At 30.4% G+C, this 26301-nt stretch overlaps 1 protein-coding gene across 1 annotated transcript in view; it reads left to right on the top strand.

The window, feature by feature from the left end:
• The window catches only part of rod (kinetochore component rough deal), a 134828-nt gene that overhangs the window by 27524 nt on the left and 81003 nt on the right, over positions 1-26301 (top strand). The window contains exons 8-14 of the mRNA XM_075363717.1: positions 1743-1917; positions 2671-2854; positions 6002-6115; positions 15123-15284; positions 17344-17564; positions 18729-18966; positions 22114-22251. Of these exons, the coding sequence (XP_075219832.1) occupies positions 1743-1917; positions 2671-2854; positions 6002-6115; positions 15123-15284; positions 17344-17564; positions 18729-18966; positions 22114-22251 (1232 nt within the window). The remainder of the gene's footprint in view (positions 1-1742; positions 1918-2670; positions 2855-6001; positions 6116-15122; positions 15285-17343; positions 17565-18728; positions 18967-22113; positions 22252-26301) is intronic.

A 26301-nucleotide genomic window follows, 5' to 3' on the forward strand; every position in this document is an offset into this window, starting at 1 on the left:
AGGTGGTAAATGCCATGGTGGGAAACAAAGTAAAGACTGCGTCAGTTCTTATAGGTGTGAACATATAAGGGACAGAAAAGTTGAAACTTCTCTTAATTGGTAAAACGAAAAAGACCATGATGTTTCGCTAATGTTAGATTTTGCCTATTTGGTACGAAGCCAATAGAAAAAAGTGGGTTACTAGAGAAATCTTTGTAAAATGGTTATTCAAATTGGATCATTATCATTCAAAAAATAGAAAGATTGTTCTATTTATTGACAACTGTCCAACACATCCAAAATTGTTTCCTTAGGAATTGTTATCGATAAAATGGGTTTTCTTTCCACCAAATGTTACCTCTAAACTCCAACCAATGGATCAGGGCATTAGACAAAATTTTAAGCAAATGTTCAGGAAAAGGATTATAATGAAGACGTTAGAGGTGGTTGAAAAGAAGCAAAAGCCAGAAATTAATCTTCTTTACTGTCTATGGGAAGTTAAAAAATCTTGGAATGATGCGAATGAGCTAACAATTTTTTACTGTTTTAAAAGCTGGATTTAAAAACCCACAACCTATTATTTTGTTTGAATGTGAACAAACTAACAGTGAAAACCTTTGTTCTAGCAACAATAATGGTGATTGTGATGATGATGACGATGATAACGATTGGCAGTCAGTTACTGATGTTTTGCAAGCACCCAACTATGTAACTTTTTGGGATTATGTTTCTTGCTATAGATGAAGATCTGGTAGTAGCTGAATACCCTACTGACAAAGATATTGTGATGAATACGATTAACTCAAAGGCAAATAACAATGACAGCGTAGAGACTGATTCGGATAACAACAGTGATAAACTATCCTATGTACTGCCCCCAACTTTAATGGAAGTTACAGATTGTATAAAATAACTGACTTTACTAGGACTTGAACACTGTAACTCTCTACTTCCAAATCAGCTGATTTGTGAAGACATGTTCACTACTATACCAACCTGGTGGGTAAGGGTATCTAACCTGATCTTGAATAAAATTATGGTTTTGTTTATTCATTCAAGGTTCATTAAAGAAATCGTGGATGAAGGAGAAATAGATAAGAGTAGTACTACAGTTCTAAAAATTTTGGATGGGACTTTGTGTTCATCTAGGAAGTATGTCTTCAAGTCTTACTAAAATAATTGAGATCCAAGAACCGATGTGTTATGCTAAAAGAAGAAGGAGAATTGGTCACATTTCTTTTCCTGTGGAGCCCTGTGTGGCCTATTAAATGTTATTCTCCTGCTTTATTATTCATGTATTTTCTCAACTGCTGTAAATTCATCAAACACTTAGACACACAGGACAGTGTAACTTATAGAATAGGAGGGTGTTTATTAACCGGGAATGAATGAATGAAGTTAGTATTTTCTTCAAAATGGCCAACTAGTTGGGATAAACAGACAGACTGATCCAACTGGTTTCAACATTGATTCTTTTATATCTCAGACTAACTTGGTGCATTCTAACAAAAAATTACAAGAAGATAATAAAAATTTAAAAAGATTTTACTGGAATTATTTTATTTCTTTAGTGATCTTCTTGTATGCATAAAAGTTATTGGTAATACTATTTTGAATTAATTTGATTCTGTAAAATTTTTTTTGTAACAACATACAGTGACTATTAAGAGGTGTCGGTTGACTGACCTGGGTGCATGTAATTTTTAATTATTAGTATATATAGAAAAAAATTTGAGTAAACAATTTTTTTGTACAAATTTTAGATTTTGAAAAAAGATTTAAATTGAAGATATCACCGATGAATTTGCCCATGTTTAATCAGTACGACGATGATAAACATGAAGGTATTATGTTTTTAGAAATATGTGAAGTTGAACCTGATATAAAAACATCAGAAGTTAGATTAATGATGTTGGAAGAAGTACAACCAGAATATCGGTAAGTTACATTTTATCAGATTATAATCAGATAATTTTATATTCTGAAAGTTAATTCTTAATTTCTCATGAAATTGTTTTTGCAAGCAATTTGTATTTTATTTTGTACCATTAATATTAATTTCATAGTAACATTTAATTTCCCTTATATCCTTTTAACATTGTATTTTTGTACTGCTTTAACACTTCAGTAGTACAAAATACAAAAATTAATTCATGAAATGTGCTTTATTAATCTCTAAACAGTCATTTTTGTAGAAATCTGAAAGTAACTGCATAATTTTACTGCGATAATTTTTTTTGAGTTGAAGCCTATATGTAACTCCTCTTCTGGTGATCAAGAGAAACTAAAACAGTTGATTTAAAAATAGTTTTAGTAATGATTCTGAATATGTATTGTTTAGAGTATGAAGCAAATATTTTAAATAATTCTAGATAAGTTTATACTAATTATAAAGACAAAAGAAAGAAAAAGATTACATTATTAAAATTAAAAATGATGCAATGAGAATCTTACAAACATATGAAGATGAAATCAGAAAGTCATCAATTAAGATGTCTTCTTTTGACACCATTTCTTAAAAGCAAGTAAATATTTTATATTTTATTATTTTTACTTTTTATTAACAGTCTCTTTTTTGCTGATATATTTATATTTTTATAAAACATGTATATTTTGTTTATTTTTATTAAAAACTAATGAAATAGTGTTGGTTATAAATAAATATAAAAATTATCTTTTGCAATCTGTAAGGTTGCAACGTCTTTTAAGAAAGGGAAGATTTGTTGAAGCAGAAAGATTTGCAAATTTTTTTAATCTTGATGTGGAGCTTATTTATAAAGAGAATGTAAACCGCATGCTCAGTACTTTACAGCCATGGACTAAAGTTGAACCATCTCCATTAGAGGATTTGTTTGAAGTAATGGATAAAATAAAGGTAATGATTTATTCAAATTTTTTTTTGTTTATGCTGATATATCGTTTCTATTGTATAGTAATTATAATTTTAAGGATACTACTACATGGCTTCCTCAGACAGGAAAAGTCAGGAAATATAAATCTAGTCAGGAAAAGTCAGGAATTTTTAGAAAAAGTCAGGAAAAATTGCAGAACCTTAGAGAATGGCATTTTTGTTACTGAATTAAGCTTAGTTATTAATAAAGTATTTTTTAAGTAATGCTAAACTATATTTAATATACTTTCCTGGTGAAAGTGGAGACCTCCATTGCTCATTACATTGCAACTATGTGCATCAAGTAGACATTAAACTGTCCTTTTCTTACTTACATTCCCTAATTATTCTTTTATATTAAAGGAGGAATATTCCAAATTGCAGTTAATTTTTTTCACTGGTAAAATTTTAACAAAAGCTACCATTGAAAAAATTAGAGGTTGTTAACTGTTTTCTTGGAATTTTTCTCAAACCGCCATGAATTATTTTTTGTATGTTAGGTAACGGCCAACATGGTCAGAGTAATATCATTTCAGCAGCAAGTTATATATTTGAATTTTTGACTTCATTTATGCAAAATGACAACAGAACACTTCTTTTTGTTACAAAGATAATGTTTCTAAGACGAAGGTTATCTAGATTCTCAATGTTATACAAAATAATTTATCCTTAACTTCATGTGAAGATATTGGTGTAACACCTTATTTTGTATAGAAAACAAACGTTATTAACATTTACTTGAAAAATATTTTTCAATATTAATCTAGCGTATTTGCAGAGTGCCATCAAAGTAAGGTGCAAGGCCATGGATTAATGACATAAGAACATTCAGTAGTTCCAAGGTGGAATTTTAACTATCAGGAAACATAATTTTAAAAGTAAATGTTAATAACGTTTGTTTTCTATACAAAATAAGGTGTTCTGTTCTAGTTTTCTTATTTGTATTACTTTTAGTCACAGTGATTCTAGTTTTCCTAAGTTGTGATTGTATATATATTCTTTGTTAGATTGAAATTTGTTTCTTAGTGTTTTTATATGCAAACCAAGTTATTAAATATTGTTTTCTTATTTACTTTGCATAATAATGTATGCTAGTTTTTGTGAAATTGTTTTTAGCAATCTTAGGTGCGAGCCAATTATTTTTAAAAATTATATAAATTATATTTATTTAGTTAGTTTTTATTTCTTGTCTGTGTTACATCACAGACAAAATGAACATCATGGTAACTAAAAAGTTACCATGATGTTCATTTTTATGCAAGAAATTTATTGTTGTTTTTTTGTACTTTGCAATGTAATTTACTGAAACAATTTTATCACAAAAAATAACCTAATTTTAAATAAATGTAATAATAAAAAAAGGAGTGAGTTGGGCAGATGGGGCTGGTGGAGGCTGCAAATAAATAAAATATCTGCAGTAAATTGCAATAGCATAACATTATGAGATAGTGAATTTTTATTAAATTGGTCAGTAAAAGTCGGGAAACATTAATCTTAAAATTTGATGGGAACCGTGTACTAATGTTCCTAGGATTTATCATAGAAGTTTTCTATTAATTTAGTTTAAATTCATGAAGCAAATTCAGTTGTGTGTTAGCTAGCTTCTTTTGGTTTGGTTCACAAAATCCAAAGCCTGGTCAACTTGAAAGAAAGTGGAAAAATAGTAAATGAGCTTATGTGTGCAAGCAAAACATTTCTACTTAATTTCCTAAAAATATGAAATATAACAATAGTTTGATTAGGAATTCAGATTTTTAGGTTGAAAACCTAAAAAATACACTGTCTTCAGTTATCCATGACAGTTCCTGAGTAAATTATACCTCTCAGAGGTAGTCCCTCTATGGGTTGATAATTTCTAATGTACCCCTGTCCAATTGACCTATCATAATATTACTCTAGCATCCCCTTTCCTGTTTCCTTCATTCTTTCTTCAGTGTATAGGTACAGTGGAAATTAGTGTTTCTGCCGTAGCTCCACCTATAACACCTTCTTACATATGCTGTCGTGTGGTACTTTGCTGTATTGTTAGGGGAACCCCTTTTTTTTTATTGAGTTTTGTAGGGTAATAACTATGTGGAATTGTCCAGGTGTTAACACAAAAGCTGAAATTATGTCTGAAATGCCTGTCAAATTAGATTTACTTCCTACTCCTTAAGACTAAAAAATCATTGGTTATTATAAGAAAATAGCCTTGGTATTTATTAGGTATAAGTTAAAAACAAATTAAAAATACAAAAACTGTTAAATTAATAATTTTTTTGTTAAGTTCACTGAATAAAAATAATTTATCCTACAGATGATGAATACACACACACATACACACACACTTGTAGATGCATAATTATATTTTTATGTTTTTAAGGGGCTTGATTATGGAATTGGTCTTATTTCAAGTTTTTTTTTTTAATAGACTACAGCACTCACTTTCTTTGAAGCATTGTTGTACAATGTAACAGGGCAGATCATCTGCTTTGTCCAGTTAAATAAAATATAAATAAATATATGAGTAAGAATACAAGAATGAAACAGTTTTATATTTAGTAGCCAAATGATTTTACTTGATTTACTTACTTGAGTAATCCACTTTACTTTTGAACAATTGAAAGTTAACCTTTGAGATGGATGTTCCATTTTTTTATATTTCTTATTTTATTTATAGTTTTATCGTTATTTTTTTAAACTTTATTTTAAAAATTTATTCTGCTTAATGCCATTTTTAACTATATTTAAAGTCTTTAACTCTTTAGTCAATTGGTTTATAGAACTGACACTTGTAGGTTATGCATTTTATCTTAGCACATCAATGAAAGCCTACCTCTGAGCAGTACCATCTCTACTTTTCATTTAGAAGATTCTAGGTTCAAATCCCAATCGATCTTGGAAGTTTATTCTCACTACAAAAATCAGCTGTTGTAGGTAATTGTAATTGAATTTAAGTATCTATAATAACCATTTATGAATAATTTTTTAAATTTCACTCACCTTCTGTTAGTGGAATAGATATTAATGCTTTCCTATCAGTTGGAGTTTTCGTTTTAACTGAGTAAGTAGGGAAATTTATGAGTCATTACACAGTGTATTTATCATTCTTTCCAATTTATAGTAATCATTTACTTTTCTTTCTTTGTTTAGGATGTTCATTTTATTGCAAAATGTTGTCTTAATGTAATAGCTCCAGATACAAGCACAGTTAGAAGATTGCTAAATTATGGCATTGAAAAGATCAGATCATGTGAAAACAAAAATGTAAGTAATATTTCTGTACTCTAACCTTTATGGTTGTTTAATAATGTAAGCATCATGAACTTGTATTAGTCATATAAACTGGTATTTGCCTCCCTACATGTTTTAGCTGAGGGGATCAGCTTTAAAATTTGTGCTGTAAACTAAGTATCAACTATGACATTGATTTATTGAATTTTGTTGACATTATTTTAACTAGCTAATATTATTTTTGATCAATGTAGTATAGTAATATTACATATTTTGAAGTTAATTTGAATTATAAAATTTATAGTATAAGTGTTCTAAGTTAAGAAAGTGTAAACACAAGTCAATGCTCAGGGTGGGGATGGATGGGTATATATGGTGGAGGAATGGAAAGTTGGTAGCCATACACGTGCGTGTGCGCATGCACACACACACACACACACACACACACACACACACACACACACACATATATGTAAGTATTTATTTGTGTGTGCGTGCATACACTCAACAGCTCGCTGAATGCTCTCTGATACATAATGTTATTTTGTTATTTCTCTTTTGTTATTTTTATTAATATTTATTGTTCGTTTAATCTGCTACATTATTTTTTTTTTGTTTAAATTGCTAAAATATTTATTTTTTTTAATTTTACAATTACAATCTTTATTACTTTTTCAGATTTCATTTATTCTTTACAAGTTTTTTTTATTTATTTAGTTAACAGAAAGAAATAGGAAATTAGGATAGTTAAGGGTTTTTTTAAGCAAGTGACTCAGTTCCATCCATATCATCGGATCTCGCATCATCTGTATCATCCTCATTCGATGACTCTGATTCAACAGCGCTCTCGTTACTACCACTGTTACTGTCATTAATGCAAACTGTAACCTTTCAGTTTGCATGTCAGCAACTCGATCTATTTCATAATAATTTTTTCTTATTGTTAGCGCGTGCTCTCAATATTGCTTCCAATATTCCACTCAGTTCAGAAAATTTTTTTCTCTGCAATTTCTTTTATATCAGTTATATTTTTCTGACAAGAGACATTTTTGTTTGCTACCTGACTTTATTTTTGCCCAAATCAACTCATCAGGTTAATTTCAGGATGGTAGGGTGGCAATCTTATTATGTTGTGACCGTGTTCCTGCAATATTTTATCGAAGTAGTACTCTTCATACTGGAGCTTACTAATTTGCACTAATTTGTGCATTTCTGTTTTTAACATATCTGCTGAGCAGGGAATATTTCTGTCTCAAAGCCATTCTAACAGTTCATGTTTTTTGCTTTTGAATTTGGCGCAACTTGTGTAACTTTACGTTCTAGTATCAAGCATTATCGATTACCAAAACTGATTGATGTGGAAGATTTAGGATTAACTTTGTTCTCAGCCAATTTTCGTAATTATTGGCATTTATGTTCTGGTATTCTTTTTTTTTGGCCTGATGTAAAAATTAAAAGAGGATTTTGTATTTCTCCTGCATGACTGACAGCATCAACCAATATCAGCTTCAAGCCTTGAGATACAGGTATTTTATAGCCTTTATTTCAGCCATCGATCCAACCATAACTTTACGTCAATATAAGTATACGTGTTAAGTGAATATAAGATTCATCTGGAAAAATTATTAGTCTTCCTTCCTGTCTGTAAATGCTCATGTTCTTTAGATAATTTACTTGTTTAATACATACATGTTGTTTGTCTACTAAAATTTTCCTGTTATTTTCGGTTTTCTTCTATCTAAAACTCATACTCCTCAGAATTTTCCTGAGAATTTCATGATTGTAATTCATCTGCAGATCTGGGTGTTCAGTTTTTAAAACAAATAATTACTTTTTCAATGTCAGCAGGGCTTTATGTTGTATATAAAAATTGTATAAGATATGTAACATGCATCTTTGGAAGTTGTTGATGCTAACTTCATTTTCATTCTGAGTTTTTCCCGGCATACTAAAATTCTCATTTTCTCCCACTTTATTTGATTCTGTTATTACTTTATGCACAATATGAATAGATACTTCACAAAAGTCTGCTACACGAGCTTGAATTTCTCCACATACCATTGATGGACTAGTTTGCTATAGACATTCATTCTTATATGTTTACTTTGGCTTTTTAGAGCTATTCTTCTTCCTAATCTACAGTTGCATTAGGAAGATTAAGTATTTAAAAATTCTGTTAATGAAATAGAATTAGTATTGAAAAAAACTGTTTATAAAAAAAAGTAGTATTAAAAGATATTGCTCATAAAAATAATTTGTATTGAAAAATACTGATTATAAATGATGGTAACAATATACAGTGGGTCAACTAACCATATGAATGCGAGAAGGCAACTGAATTCCTGCCTCTACTCAGTCCTTGAATACATCACACCATCCCCCTACCGTACTAGCATTGCCCACACCACTTCAAATATTCCAGTTCAGTTTTTGTGCATCCGTGTGTTTATGCTTTCTTAAATTAGAACAGTTATAGTTATTTAGCTAATATTAATCATGTCAGAATTGGAAGGATAAAAACTTTAAATCTGAGAAAATAAATATGTTCTTATAATCAAGCTGGAGAGTTGTAATATAGAAATGGAAAAAGTGAAATGAAATATGTTTAAATGGGCTTACCCAGAAAAAGAAAAAGGAATTGGCTAAGATAACTGTATATACACAGTATGTGTGAAAAGTTCACAAACTAAATTAAATAAAAATACAGATTTAGTGATAAAACAAATTTACTGTGAGTAAATCAGCCCTCTACTTAGAACCCTCCTCTAGTTATACAGTCGTTACAGCACAGGTAGAGCCCGTCAAACGCTCTGGAGAAATTGCTTTGTGGGATTGCCTTCAACTACTCAGTGCAAGCTCTTTGGATGGCTGGAATGTCATCGAAAAAGCGGCCTTTCATCTTCAACTTGAGTTTTGGGAAGAGAAAATTGTCTGCTAGAGCCAAGTTGGGTGAATAGGGTGGGTAGGATAAGAAGGTGATTTGATTTGCGGCGTAATAACGTGTTAAAACTATTACAATCTGCTCCGGGGCATTGTTGTGCAAGAGTTCAACTGCCTGGATCCCGGTACTCGGGCCAGATTTGATAAATGCGATGCATCTGGCATTTCATTACTTTCAAATAGAATTTAGAATTCACGGTTTGACCAGTTGAGACAAATTCATGATGAATCAGGCCCTTTGAATCGAAGAATGCAATCAACATCGTTTTCACTCTTGATTTTTGCTGCCTGACTTTCGCCGGTCTTTATGCTTCAGGACTCAACTAAGCAGCGGATTGACACTTCATTTGTGGATCATACATGAAGCACCAGCTTTCATCCTCTGTTACAATTGTTTGTAAAAAATTCGGGTCACTATTGGCAGTTTTAACGAAGTCTTGAGTGCAAGAAAGATGCACCTGCTTTTGTTCTTGGGTCAAGAAGTGTGGAATGAAACAAGAGCACACCTTTCGGTGGTTAATTTTTTTCTGTTATACATGTACTTACTGGGTTAGATATGTACTTACTTAGCAATGTTTAGCTCTTCTGTTATGGCCCAAAGGGTAAGATGAGGAGGTTCGAGCAGGACTGTGCACACTTATGCTGTGTTTTGTCGTGAACAGGTGTTGATGGCCTTCTGCTTTTTTCGTCATCATCCAATGACTCTACCATCTTTAAACTGCTTCTACCACATGTATGTTGTTGTACGAGATGCGGCTTGATCACCGAATGCTTGCTGTATCATTGAATAAGTTTCAATGAAAGATTTTTGGAGTCGAACAAAAAGGTTTATCATGCTTCTCAGTTCCATGTTGTGAGCTCGCACAAGGTCACATGAACACAACGTATGTGGCCAAATATAACTTGAGACTGGAGTGACGAAATGTGATGAAATTTTGCAATACACTCATCAGACATTGTACTACATAGTTCCTTGGTTGTCCAAGAGATGGCGCTACTTTCCATCATCTACAGGAATTTAGTTCGGGAACTTTTCAGACCTATTATGTATAGAATGTAGTTTAGTTTGTGTATCAGTAGTTGTTACAATAACATTTTCAAAACACTGATCCATACAAAATGATACAGAAATACTAGTATTAGCATTTTCAATCAAGAATGAAAATAACAAAAAACATGCCATGACGTCCATCTTCTTTAGGATTTCTAGTATTAGAAAAGTTATAGAATTAATTGAGTATCTATTCCAACATCAGCATTTTGAACCACTCCAAATTAATAGGCTAGCCAGCATGTGTTTTCATACCATCAGCATTACTCTCACTAACATATACACCTGCTTGTTTGTGACTTTAAGTGCTTTAGGGACTGGTGTGCAATTTCTTAATGTAAAATTAATGAATATCAAGTCAGTTTCCAGTAAGAAGCACAGAATAAAATTTATACTACTGAGCTGAAGTTTACATTGAGAGAGTTTGGCAGTTATTATACATAATTCATATCTCGAATAATTTATCAACTGTGGTCTGTAACTAGTTATGTAAACAGATCCATGAAATAATATTATTTCAAGATTAGGATAACATTTTAAACGAACTCCCAGTTAAAAAAATTTTGTTTCCTATCAAAAATAATGATAGAAGCAGAAATTATGGATTGTTACAGTAAATTTTACTTATAAACCTGTTCATGTGAATGTTTTTTTGTTTAATTTAAACTTTGAAATATATTTCTACTTTGTATACATACTTATTTGATTGTACAAAATGGTAATCCTTTGGAATACATAATATTTTCAGATTTTTTATGTTCGGTTTTTATAAATGTTGATGGATTGGTGGTGGAGATCTTATGTAACTCTTCATGAATGTCAGCATTATCCATATTATTTTTTTACCAACACTGAGCCCAAAAACTCATTCTGTGTCTGTATACTTTGTCATTATTCTCATTGCAGATTAAAAAAAATGAACTGAAAAACAATTGAATGGTTATTTCAGCTATTAATACAAACTGCAAAATAACAATGTACTATATATTTAACAGTGAAGAGTATAGCATGATTTAAATGTAACAATCTAATAAAAATAATAATTGAAGAGCAAAAAAAGGAAAATTATAGTAAATGAGGTATAAAAAAAATAAGTTGTAACCAGTGCAATGATCTCTGTACAGAGTAAGGCTAATAGATAATGTAAAACAAGATATGCAGATGTTCAGCATATTGTATGTAAGATCATATAGAAATTAAAACATTAAATCATTTAACAAGAGTTGAAAATTTAATAAAGAACAAATGTTCAATAACTAGTATAGAAAATTATACGGTAATATTAAAAATAAATAATAATAATAATAATAATAATAATAAGGAAAAATAATCTAGAAGAATATATCTTTTTTTTTTTTTTTTTTGTCTTCAGTCATTTGACTGGTTTGATGCAGCTCTCCAAGATTCCCTATCTAGTGCTAGTCGTTTCATTTCAGTATACCTTCTACATCCTACATCCCCAACAATTTGTTTTACATACTCCAAACGTGGCCTGCCTACACAATTTTTCCCTTCTACCTGTCCTTCCAATATTAAAGCGACTATTCCAGGATGCCTTAGTATGTGGCCTATAAGTCTGTCTCTTCTTTTAACTATATTTTTCCAAATGCTTCTTTCTTCATCTATTTGCCGCAATACCTCTTCATTTGTCACTTTATCCACCCATCTGATTTTTAACATTCTCCTATAGCACCACATTTCAAAAGCTTCTAATCTTTTCTTCTCAGATACTCCGATCGTCCAAGTTTCACTTCCATATAAAGCGACACTCCAAACATACACTTTCAAAAATCTTTTCCTGACATTTAAATTAATTTTTGATGTAAACAAATTATATTTCTTACTGAAGGCTCGTTTAGCTTGTGCTATTCGGCATTTTATATCGCTCCTGCTTCGTCCATCTTTAGTAATTTTACTTCCCAAATAACAAAATTCTTCTACCTCCATAATCTTTTCTCCTCTTATTTTCACATTCAGTGGTCCATCTTTGTTATTTCTACTACATTTCATTACTTTTGTTTTGTTCTTGTTTATTTTCATGCGATAGTTCTTGCGTAGGACTTCATCTATGCCGTTCATTGTTTCTTCTAAATCCTTTTTACTCTCGGCTAGAATTACTATATCATCAGCAAATCGTAGCATCTTTATCTTTTCACCTTGTACTGTTACTCCGAATCTAAATTGTTCTTTAACATCATTAACTGCTAGTTCCATGTAAAGATTAAAAAGTAACGGAGATAGGGAACATCCTTGTCGGACTCCCTTTCTTATTAGGGCTTCTTTCTTATGTTCTTCAATTGTTATTGTTGCTGTTTGGTTCCTGTACATGTTAGCAATTGTTCTTCTGTCTCTGTATTTGAACCCTAATTTTTTTAAAATGCTGAACATTTTATTCCAATCTACGTTATCGAAAGCCTTTTCTAGGTCTATAAACGCCAAGTATGTTGGTTTGTTTTTCTTAATCTTACTTCTACTATTAATCTGAGCCCTAAAATTGCTTCCCTTGTCCCTATACTTTTCCTGAAACCAAATTGGTCTTCTCCTAACACTTCTTCCACTCTCCTCTCAATTCTTCTGTATAAAATTCTAGTTAAGATTTTTGATGCATGACTAGTTAAACTAATTGTTCTATATTCTTCACATTTATCTGCCCCTGCTTTCTTTGGTATCATAACTATAACACTTTTTTTGAAGTCTGACGGAAATTCCCCTTTTTCATAAATATTACACACCAGTTTGTATAATCTATCAATCGCTTCCTCACCTGCACTGCGCAGTAATTCTACAGGTATTCCGTTTATTCCAGGAGCCTTTCTGCCATTTAAATCTTTTAATGCTCTCTTAAATTCAGATCTCAGTATTGTTTCTCCCATTTCATCCTCCTCAACTTCCTCTTCTTCCTCTATAAAACCATTTTCTAATTCATTTCCTGCGTATAACTCTTCAATATATAACACCCATCTATCGACTTTACCTTTCGTATTATATATTGGTGTACCATCTTTGTTTAACACATTATTAGATTTTAATTTATGTACCCCAAAATTTTCCTTAACTTTCCTGTATGCTCCGTCTATTTTACCAATGCTCATTTCTCTTTCCACTTCTGAACACTTTTCTTTAATCCACTCTTCTTTCGCCAGTTTGCACTTCCTATTTATAGCATTTCTTAATTGCCGATAGTTCCTTTTACTTTCTTCATCATTAGCATTCTTATATTTTCTACGTTCATCCATCAGCTGCAATATATCATCTGAAACCCAAGGTTTTCTACCAGTTCTCTTTATTCCGCCTAAGTTTGCTTCTGCTGATTTAAGAATTTCCTTTTTAACATTCTCCCATTCTTCTTCTACATTTTCTGCCTTATCTTTTTTACTCAGACCTCTTGCGATGTCCTCCTCGAAAATCTTCTTTACCTTCTCTTCATCAAGCTTCTCTAAATTCCACCGATTCATCTGACAACTTTTCTTCAGGATTTTAAACCCCAATCTACATTTCATTATCACCAAATTATGGTCGCTATCAATGTCTGCTCCAGGGTAAGTTTTGCAGTCAACGAGTTGATTTCTAAATCTTTGCTTAACCATGATATAATCTATCTGATACCTTGCAGTATCGCCTGGCTTTTTCCAAGTGTATATTCTTCTATTATGATTTTTAAATTGGGTGTTGGCAATTACTAAATTATACTTCGTGCAAAACTCTATAAGTCGGTCCCCTCTTTCATTCCTTTTGCCCAGCCCGTATTCACCCACTATATTTCCTTCCTTGCCTTTTCCAATGCTTGCATTCCAATCTCCAACTATTATTAAATTTTCATCTCCTTTTACGTGTTTAATTGCTTCATCAATCTCTTCGTATACACACTCTACCTCATCATCATCATGGGCGCTTGTAGGCATATAAACGTTAACAATCGTTGTCGGTTTAGGTTTTGATTTTATCCTTATTACAATGATTCTATCGCTATGCGTTTTGAAATACTCCACTCTCCTCCCTATCTTCTTGTTCATCACAAAACCTACTCCTGCCTGCCCATTATTTGACGCTGAGTTAATTACTCTAAAATCACCTGACCAAAAGTCGCCTTCCTCTTCCCACCAAACCTCACTAATTCCTACTATATCCACATTCACCCTATCCATTTCCCTTTTTAAATTTTGTAGCCTACCAACCTTTTTTAAGCTTCTAACATTCCACGCTCCGACTCGTAGAATGTTATTTTTTAATTTTCTGGTGACCCCTTCCTTAGTAGTCCCCACCCGGAGATCCGAACGGGGGACTATTTTACCTCCGGAATATTTTACCAAGGAAGGCGCCTCCATTATTGCTATGTGAAAATGCAGAGTCACATTTTCTTGGAAAAAAAGCAGCTGTAGTTTTCCATTGCTTTCAGCTGCGCAGTACTCAGAGGACTGAGTGATGTTGATACGGCCGTTTAAGTCATTGTGACTCCCGCCCCTAACAACTACTGAAAGAGCTGCTGCCCTCTTTCAGGAATCATTCTTTAGTCTGGCTCTCAACAGATACCTCTCCGATATGGTTGCACCTTCGGTCCAGCTACTCTGTATCCCTGAGCACTCAAGCCCCCTCACCAACGGCAAGGTCTCATGATTCATAGAGGAGGAGAATATATCTATACTTACAATAATATATTTTACATAGAAATTAATAAAATATAATCACTTCACGTATAGATGATGAAAGGGATAAATTATAAAGTATAGATTACCAGAAGAGAGATAATTCAATCAGCTATGTCAGTAAAGATGGAAATGATAATAAATGAAGTTAATACTACTTACTGGCCCTGAAATATCTGATTTAGGTTTTGAGTAATTTTACATAAATTTTAATATTTTGAAAAATGAAGAGGCAATGAAGGTTTGGAGTAAAATCCAAAATGCATTCCTCATAAAAGAAAAAAAAATCCAATTAAGAACAAACTCTCTTGTTGTTAAATTGGTTAGGTGGAATTTATGTTAATCCTCTACCAAGTTTTAAGACATACTCATATTATTTTAAAACTTATAATAATACATTTTTCAGAGAGATGTTTTGACAATTGAAAGTGAGCTGGGTGATATGGTAATGAGACTTGATACGTATCATTTAATACATGAGCTATCATTAACCTCATGTAATACTGATGAATGGCTGGAGTTTTCTACTGTGGATCTGTTTGAACAAACACACCTGCACATAACTAAGGTAAGGAGTATGTGAGTTTGTGGACTTCTGAGTGTATTGTAAGTGCATACTTTGACTCATTTTAAATTAATAAAAATTGCCTGATATTAAATAGTGTTGACATGTAACAGATGTTGTTCAGTGACTAAGTCAAATGTTGAATAGTGGGTAGTTCCCAATGTTGCCACTTGATTAAAACGTAATATGAATCCCTGTAGTAGTACTTATTATACTTTAATTCAAAAGTTCTGGAATTTATATTACAATAATTGTGTGTCCATAACTTTTATGAGAAGAGATGTATATTGTATTTTAAATTAATTTATATGCAAAAATATGTTTTTAAAATACAGTCTTTCATAAAGATGCATTGATTACGTGCGTGATGGAATCAGTGAATTACTTTTCTCCGGACCAGATGATCTCAAAGATGATTGTGGATAGTTACTTGGCCAACATCAACTGTAATAGAGAATTCACTGTAAGCTGTTTGTTTTACACAAATCTCTTTGGCAGCAACTATTAAGTCGCAGTCAAAATTTTATTGTTTACTATACATCAAAATTATTTGGTAGTGCAGTAAGTAGTAACATTTTTCATTAAATAAAAAGGTTGAGTGAGAGACTTGATTTCCAGTCTTAATAGAAAGAGTACTATTCTAATTTATTTTTGAAAACTTTTTTGTCAATTTTTTATTTTCTTAAAATTGTCTTAGACTACTTGTAGTTTTAACATCTAAGAAATCATGTGTGTGTGTGTATGTGTGTGTGTGTGTATATATATATATATATATATATATCAAAAACAAAATTATAAAAACAGTTTACCACCAAGAGTACAAAATTCAGTAATGCTTCTTACTTATGCTTATTGTTTTTTTGTAATAGCGCTTTTGAGGGTTTCTCTCATCACCAGTTAAACTTTTTTCTCTTAAAAAATCACACATTAAATTCAAACCATTAAAATTATAAACATAAAAAAATATGTAGTCATAAATATTAAAATTTAATTTTTTAACAGTACATTTTGTTTTTATACATTTTTCACATCACCAGAAAAGAATTTTACATTTTATATTAATGATTTGTTGATTTTCAGTTTTAATTTACTGTTTATAATAAATAATTTTGAACTGAAGTAATTAGTTAGATGTTTGTGTTTCTGGCTGTAGGAAAGTATAACTTTGCTATGTGTTATTATTATGCATGATGTTTTTATTATTATATCTATTAGAGAGTTAAAATGTGGTATGATTAGTTAAAGTCTATCAGAAAGTGATTTCTTGTTAACAGCCATGAACAAGAGAAAAACATCTTTACTGTAGTAGTTTTTTCTTGTAAGATAAATTCTATATTTATATCATATTTAAGTGTACTGTATAATTTTATTACTCTGGCCTTACAGAGCATATAATAGCTGATATGAAGGATGAATTTTCTCAGCTACTTAAATTAATTAATTTTTACGTTAATGTTACATTGAATAAGTACTTCTCTGCCAAATATAGTAGTATACAGTTTCTAAATATTCAAATTTTTATAAATTTTCTTTGTTTTATTCAACTTACCTTCACCATTTTGTTCAAAATCAAATGCTCTACAAGTTTTGTTTAAAAGTTTTATCTGTTTATTACCCATTTAACAAAGTTGTATGTCAAACATAAAAAACAGGATTTTTTTTACCCCCATTTGTTGGTTTTCACCCTAGATTTCACAAAAACTACTGCAGATACGATTTTGGGATATATTTTATTTGATTTTTCAGGTCAAAGATCATAAGAAATCACTAATTCTGCCCCTTGAAAAAAACTAATATACATATATACATACTACACACACAGTACACTTACACAAACAAAACAATCATATTAAGTTCTTTACAGATTAATATTTTATCAATTAATTCATGCAGTTTATGTTTTAAAAATTAACTGTGAAATTAGATGAGAATTAAATTTTATCTTCAGTTTTTCTTTAAAAATCTTTGGATTATATGGAAGTATCTTTTCATTTATTTTAAAATAACTGTTTCATTTATATTTAATTTTGATTTTTAAGATAAACGAGATTATATATTTTAGGGTGAAATGAAGGAAGCAGCAATAATTTGGTGCCGTCATTCAAACTGGTTAAATCATCTGTTAAATAATATTGATACAGCTATGAAAATGATTGAAGATATTCCAAACTGGGTATCCGCATCGGTTTCATTAATTTGGCTCAAAGAATTCCTACCATCATTTGTCACCATTCATCCAAAAGCATTATATCGCTTTGTTAGCTGGATTTATGAAAAAATAAAGTATGTATTTAAAAAATATACATGATTCATTTTGATTTATTATTATTTATGTTAATGATTTGTTGATTTTCATTTTTAATTTACTGTTTATAATAAGTAATTTTGAACTGAAGTAATTAATTAGATGTTAGTGTTTCTGGCTCTAGGAAAGTATAACTCTTTGCTATGTATTATTATTAAACATGAGTTTTTTTTAGCTATTAGAGAGTTAAAATGTATGATTAGTTAAGGTCTACCAGAAAGTGACTACTTTGTAACAGCCGTGAACAAGAGAAAAACATCTTTACTGTAGTAGTTTTTTCTTGTAAGATAAATTATTTATTTAGATCATATTTAAGTTTACTGTTTAATTTTATTTCTCTGGCCTTACAGAGCATTTAATACCTGATATAAAGGATAAATTATTTTTCTCAGCTACCTAACCATTGTTACTCGTTTACAGCATTATTTTTTCTTCAGTATTCATTTAATAATTTGTTATTTTTACCACTATAAATTATTTCTGCAAGTATTATATTTATCCAGATTTTATCAAAATATTTCACTGAAAAAAATGTTTAAGTTAAAAATATATTGTGATGAAAAATAGTTAAATAATGTAGTAAAAATATATGAAAATTTTCAGTTTGAATGTCCAACACATTTAAAAGGGCATTTCACGAGATCACTGAAAGTTTGAGTTTTTCATATACATTTTCCTTGAACCAAATGAATTTGAAAAATAAAATAACTTTGTCTTTTTTCTAAGAGGGAGCTCTATAAGGGTTTTACAAAAGTGTTAATTTTTCAAATCCTTTTAATTTATTTGCTATATCATTTTTTTATTTTCATTTAATCGTTTAAAAGTAATTAAATTCTAATAAAAAAAAAATCAAGACTAATGATGATGTAAGATCCTAAAGAGCTCTTTAATCAGCAAGTTATATTTTATTTCTTAATCCTTATTTTCATTAATAATGGAAAGCCCTATAAAATTGCATTCTAAAGTAACACAAGGTTATTGCTTATAGGTTAAGCAGTTAGTAAAAACTTTTTACATGTTGTTTATTGAAATTTTAACCATACTAAGCTGGAGGTTCAACCACCAATACCAATATTAGATTAGAAAGTCAGTGCTGTACCTTGCTCACTTGTTAAAATAAAAAAAAAGTTTTTTTTTTGTAGGAATATGGAAGTTCTAGATAGAAAAACTTGGCCGGATGATGCTATACGTGTTTGTAGAGATGTAATTCATATTACTGAAAGCTCATATAAGAAGTGCATGTTTGGTGTAATGAGTATATCTTGTCCATCAGGGAGTCCTATTGGTGATCTCAATAAGTTTATAAGTGTTTTAAATTCTCTCAGTCATCTTAAACATGTTCATGGAATACATTTATCTTGTAATGAATTTGTTAATAAGGTGAGTTAGTTTTGTTTTTTATCTAACACTTTTGTGACAACCGGTTGAAAAAAAATTGTCATTCTATATTTAGCAGATTTCTCAGAAGTAAATCATCAATAAATTTAGATTATTTAAATGGTCAGTAAAACTTTGACCTTAATATGCCTTTCCTGTAGTTATACATAAAAAATTACAATTTATGCTTGCCTGATAAAGTTATTCAACAGATTAAAGTGAACAATTGAGATTGTCTTTATTGCTTGAAATAAATCTTCTAACAATATTTTAAAGTGAATTTTATCAAAAATTGTGTACTTCTCATGCTACTTATAATTTGTATTTTTTCAGAAAACTATTTTAAAATCTTTTATAGCAGTACGAAGAAAAGATTTCAGCAGTATAGTCGTGTAATTTTGAAACAAATTCTTACGATGAATACTACTTAGATAATTTGAAATTAAAAACTTATTTACAGTCGGTCACATGTCTGACCTAATATCACTATCATGACAAAACTCATTTCTTGTCAAAATTTATTATCAAATATTTAAAAGGTTATAGCATCTGTATAATGATCTAATAATGATGTGTAAAAAAATTGAGTGATCGGTTGAGTTATTTGACCAGAACTTAAGAACATATTATTTTTATACAGTAAACATTGGTCTGACAATCTTATGGTTTTGAAGAGTGGTTGTAAATTTAACCCCTTAGCATCTGTTCCACATTTGACTGCAGAAAAATCTTTTTAGAAAAATTTAATTAACTTAATTGAACTATCAGTTTTTATAATCCTCCATAGTTTTAAAAAGTAGTAATTTGGTGTAAAGCCAGTCATATTTTTTCTTTGGTTTGATACATATGTGAAAATAGTGTACATTGTCAGCAGAGGCATATTTGTTGATACTGACTGTCATTTGAGTTGGGTATAAGTCTTCCTCATTATTTTAGCTAGCGTGTAGGAATAGTCTTTTAGTTCACAACTCCCTGACTATTTTCTAAATATATCTATTCTTATTCTCGTAAACATTTTTGACAAATCAAAATATACACTAGTAGTTCTTTCCACTTTATCAAGGGCTGACAGCAGAAATTTCAAAATGAGCAGCTTCTAATGGTGATTCACATTTCCTAAAGCCAAATAATTTTTGATTAAAAACATAACCTTTGTTCAAAATCATTCTACTCTGTTATGAAAAATATTTTTGAAGACCTTAATTTAAAAAAAAGCAATAGCTACATAATTTTTGTAATAGCTACACAATAGATTATAAATAGGATCTGAAGACTATTCATGATTCTTTAAGCTAAGTTCATATGCTGTGAAAAAATCGTAACTACTGAATAGATCACCAAATCTTAACATGTTAGTTATTGTTTTTAAGTTATAATCTATTATTATAGATGCTGGTTGTAATTTCCTAACAGAATCTAATTTATTTAAAAATCCATCTATATTTCTATACATGGATGATGATCTCTGAACATTGTTATATAAAGTATTAGGTATTAAACCGTTCAATTTTCATGCCACTTGCTTTACATTCTATCTATACTGTAATTTTCCCATCTACAAAAGATATAAATACAACTGTATGTGTATCCCAGAACAAACTGGAAAAAGCATCGCTATTAAAAACATAATGCGCTTTATTATATGTTCTACTTTCACAAAACGTTCTTTTAATTCATCACAATTACCAGCCTTTATTTATTTTAACTGGTATCTTCTTAACCTTTTCCCATCACAATGATCCGCGGTTGATTGGCGCTCCGCGAAAATATGTTGGTATCTGATTGCCTCCCTTCATAGTCTATGCTACCCTCTTGTGAAAAAATGTCAAAAAATTACAGTATATTAAAGAGATTTAACAGATTCTGGCAAAAAAACCGTTATGATTGGATATTTTTTGTGCCTGTAACAAACAAAAAAATTGAAACAGTATAAAAATTATGATAATTTAATTGCAGAATTTTTTGTGGATTTCTACTGTGTTTTTTATTAGCAAATTTTTTTTTTTGCTTTGTGTTTATGAAACATGGTTTGCTGATTTTAAAAATAATACTTTCAAGCAAATCGGTTGAAAATTGGGCAAAATATGGTGAAAAACCTGTGTCATAAATCACAGATTAGTAACATATGTTAGTATAAGTGAAAGTAGATTCAGAAAACTACGTTTTATAAAAATTCCCACCACACAAAAGGCTATTCAGATTGACAAGAAACCATTTTTACTGTATACTGTTATTCATTACGAATTGATGTGTGTTACATGTTTACCGATATCATTTGTCAGAAAAGATATTTATAGACCTCAAGTAAAAGTGACGTATTTACGACCACAAATTCCTTCTTTTTTTTTTTTTATGTGCCGTATATCATAATTTATTATGTGTTTCAATACATAGATATGTTCCTGGTAAGATAAGCTATTTTTGTAAATAATAAATAAATCCGTAATCCTCATAGCAATTATAATACAAAAGTCACACACACACACACACACACACACACACAAGCATGTCTCTGAGAAAAAATGGTCATATTTTTTCTAGTTTAAATGAAACATTTTACATCGTATAAACGTCATTCAAATTGTGTAATAAAACTGATTCCTTTGTGAATATAAAACAATATAACTGACTTAGATGCCATATAAAATGATTTTGTAACAGCGTTTTAAAATTGACGCTGTACATAACCAGTTCCAAGGCTACATGATCTGAAAAGGTTAAAAGTCCAGAAAACCATCTTTTCCAAAATTTCACAACTTGGCAGCAATATCAATTGTTTTATTTGTTTTAAATTGTACTATACTGGCTCATAATTCATGTATACATATACATGTTATATACATTTATTTTATAATATTCTTTATTAGAATATTTGTTTTTAATGTGATGATTCAGATATGAAGTTTTAATTAAGACCAAAGATGGCCAATTCTACAAAGTTAAAATGTCATATTTTGGCCTCATTTGTGTAATTATAATCAGTGATTTAGTAATTGCTTAAGCTAGAAAACAAAAAGGTGATCTTAACTTATGTAGATTTAAAAATCAAGTTAACACATAACTGTTACCCATTAAAAAAATATCTGATTATTATGATAATTTCACAACAAAATGAATTAATTTGTTTATATGTTACTGTTTTTATTTTAGGATTTTCAAATGGTTGCAATGAATTTACTTGACAGAGTTTCTGTGGATCGTGTTGTTGATCTTGTGAAAGGGTTCTTGATCTCTAAGGCAAAGGAGTTGAAACTTAATTCTGATGGAATTCTCTTTTTTTATGTTCAGGTTAGAAATATTTTTGAAATTAAATAGTATGTATTTGTGGGAGTTTTTTATAATTACAGTTTTGCTATTTGTTTTGTGAATACATGAAAAACTGGTTTATGGTTTTAAAACATTTTCTTAAATTTACTCTAGTAAACCATACATATGTTTAAGGATAGCACTACTTGGTGCTGTGAATTTACATATCTGTGACATGTTTATTGTTATTCATTACAATGTAAATTAGGTTAGCTCTTCATAAAGTTTTTTGAGCAATTAACTGATGTAGTGAAATTGGTGGTGATTATTCAGTTTTCAACTGAATAATTTAATGTTTTGAATCACTTTTTCAGTCTTGATTTCTTTTGCTGTTACATTGCTTATCAGAAAGTTATGTTCTGATATATTTTTTAAAAAAAGTAAGAGAACAAACGTGCTTTCTCAGTTATGTTGGCTTAAAAAAAAATGAATGTTTGGTTTTACATTTCTTCTACTGCTAGTGTAGTCTTATTTCAATTATTAATTTTTGTTCTACTGTTTAATATATAAAGCCATTTGTCCAAAAAATGCACGTAGCCACAATAGAATTTCTAACTTATTTTTCCAGTTTCAAAAATTATTCTTCTCCTGAGTCTTCATTATCCTAACCTAAACATAGAGTGCCACATCTTTATCTAATAGCAATAAAAAAAACATCTCTTTAAACATCTATTAGTAACCCACCCTTAAAGGTAGGATATTTATTATCTGAGCATCAGCAATAGAGTGCGTGTTTTTTTTTTGGCACTCATTCTATACAAGATATATTTTAGAATTATTACGAAGGGCATTCAATAATAATTAAGAACAATACAGAAATACAACAATAAGGCAATAGCAGAAAACTATTTAATAGAATAAACTGAAACTGTCTGATATTCAAGCTGGCACCCCTGACATAGAAAATATCAGCTGTTTGAAAAATTTCCATTATTATAACCTTGTTTTTTTTTTTAAAAATGTTGGTTCTGCTTAAAATATGTATCGTGGAAGAATAGCATGCTGGGGTAAGATTTTTATATTCTGAAAGTGTAAAACTTGCTGAAATTCACCTGTGAGTGTTAAAACACTACGGTAAAAAGTGCACTAACCTGAACAGTTAAAATTGGACAGAACAAATATCACAGATTTTCATCATAGCAGAAGTCAGTGTCAACTGACTTCATAGCAAGTCTGACCATAGCAAGTTTCAGCTGAAGCTTTGCAAAATCACATTAATGATCTTATTTACAAGTGCAGACTCATAAAAATGTAGTAAATTGCTGAAATTTGTAGTGTGAGTATTTGCATTCCATTCTGTTGTCCATGATAAGCTGAATTACTGCCAAACATGCTCAAGGTAGGTTCTGAGACATCAACTCAAAATTCTGAGTTGAATAATCGCAACACAGAATTAAGTTTTTGCTGGGTCCCTAGCCACGTAGGGATTCCAGGTAATGAACATGCGGATTCTGCTGCCAAAGAAGCATGTAACCAGCCTCCTTTCACCACCCGAGTTGCTACTGCTGATTTCATTAACTATGTAAAACAATTTTTAAAAACAAGGTGGCAAGGTGATTGGACAGCTACCGTTGATAATAAACTCCGTCAGATTAAAGATTCTGTGTTACCATGGAACTCCTCATACAGAAAACCCCGGCGTGAGGAAGTAGTTCTCTGTCGATTGTGGATAGGACACACGAGAGTCACACACGAGTACCTGTTTACAAGAGGACAACCACCTCTATGCGCAAGATGCAACTGCCGCGTGACTGTGCGCCACATACTCGTGGACTGCATATGTTATGCGGCATTGCGTCGTAAATTTAAATTACCTAGTAACATCCGTGGTATCTTGCGTGATGATAAGGAGGTTTTAAACCGGATGTTTATGTTTTTACGTAGTATAGGGTTAACACAAAAAATTTAATACTGTTTCTTATATTTTTTAATACTTTTAGTTTTTTAATAAGTTTATTTTTTTTTATTATATATATATTTTTTTTTTTCTCTGAATGTTTGATATTTTTATCCGATTAGGAGCCTTTTACACTCCTTATCGGAATTTGTTAAATTTTATAAGTTATTTTTTAATATTTTAAAGACTGACTGTGATATTAGTTGTAAGATTTGTGTGATATTAGTTGTAAGTTTTATCTCCTTTTTTAATTTTAAGTTTTATTTAGTTTTTAACATAGTAGTTAGTTTTAAGTTACATGTTAGTATTTTTGTTATCCGAGAATTGGCCTTTTACACCCATTCCGGATTTGATTTCCTGTGATAGTAGTTTTAAGTTTTAATTAATTTTATTTATTTATCGATTCTCCGGGCGATGATAACGATCATTCGTTTTTCGCCCAAAAAAAAAAAAAAAAATCAACTCAAAATTAGAAGTAGTCCTGAATTCACATTTGTATGGAACTTAAATAATGGTTTCTAGCACAAGGTAATGCTTTTTTAGATTGTATAATTACTTGGTGAAACTTGGATTCATTATTTTGATCTGAAATTAAAACGTGTATGGAATAGAAACATCTAAGTTTGCTTAGCAGGAAAAAATCAAACTTATGCGTCAGTTGGTGAAGTGGCGCTAACAATATTTTGAGACTACAAGTACAAAGGCCCAATCTGTTATGATTATTTAGAACAATGTACAGTTTGTACTATTGTGACGTGCTAGAAAATAAAGTGAAACCTGCAATAAGGATGAAACGTTCTTAAACTTACAAATCATAAACCTGTATGTTTAAGACTTACAAGTTAATGTGTAATTCTTCAGCATGATAAACCCGCTCCCATACTGCTCAAAATTAACAGGAAATCATTCAATAATCATTTTGCCACATTCACTTTACAGTCCTGATCTTGCGCCATCAGAATTTTTTTTTAGGCTTCTCAAAGAGTTTTTGCATGGCACTAAGTTTGACAACAATGAGTAGGTCAAGAATGCAGTATAAAAATAGCTGAGACATCAAGGTCTAGTATTCCTTGTTACTGAAATTAGAAAGCTCACAGAAAGATGGAACAAGTGTCTAAATCTAGCCAGGGGTTATGATGAAAAGTAGCATTAGTTTTAATGTCATTGTACAAATATTATTTTTCTACTATCATTTGTCTCTTTAATTATTAAAAGAGACTATTTGTCTTGTATTATTTACAGAGTTTTCATTTTACAGCTTGATTATATGATCTCAAGTAGAAATTGTTGGAAAATTTACATTTGCGTTTGAAAAAACAGATATGAAGGGGGTACCCAAAAATAAGTGGAATTCTTTAAAAAAAAATTGTTTTAATTTTTTTTACTTACTGAAACTTTAATCTTCTTCAAAGTACTCTTCGTTTGAGTGCATTCACTTACTCCAACTTCTCCCAATGCGAAACATTTTTGAAGTGGAACGTTAGCCAAGGTCTGCAGTGATTTGTATTTGTCTTTTTCTATGGTCGTAAAAACATTTAAGTTTTTTTTTTTTGGGATCAAGAAAAAGTTGCATGAAATCAAGTGATTAGGGCGGGTGAAGGACACTATCATGTTTTTTTTTTGACAAAAACTGTTAGATACTGAGGGCAAGGGTTTAGTCTTGGTGAAGAAAGCAATCACCATTCTCCCATGTCACCAGGCATTTTTGTCATACTCTTACTCAATCTTCTTAACACATCCAGGTAGAAATGTTGATTCACCATCGGCTCCAGGTGGAACAAATTCTCTGTGAGCAATAATATTCACATTAAAAAACCAAATCAACATTGTATTTACATTTGATTAAACAAATAGTGTTTTTTTATCTTGGCAAACTCAATGATTTCCACATTGATTAAATTTCATTTCTGGGTCATAACTAAAGCACCATCATCTATCACAACTTAAAGAAAATGTAGATCATATCAAAGTAGGTCCTTCAGATCACAGCAAACACTAACATTACTGGTTTCCTGATTTGTGAATAACAGGCATAAAGTTTACAGAAACATGTTTCATGTTTAAATCATCGGTTAAAATTTGTTGGCAAGACGTTTAAGACTTACAAGTTATTCAGAAATCTCTTTAGATGTTTG

The sequence above is a fragment of the Lycorma delicatula genome, chromosome 4, assembly GCF_047948215.1.
Source record: "Lycorma delicatula isolate Av1 chromosome 4, ASM4794821v1, whole genome shotgun sequence".
Taxonomy (NCBI): domain Eukaryota; kingdom Metazoa; phylum Arthropoda; class Insecta; order Hemiptera; family Fulgoridae; genus Lycorma; species Lycorma delicatula.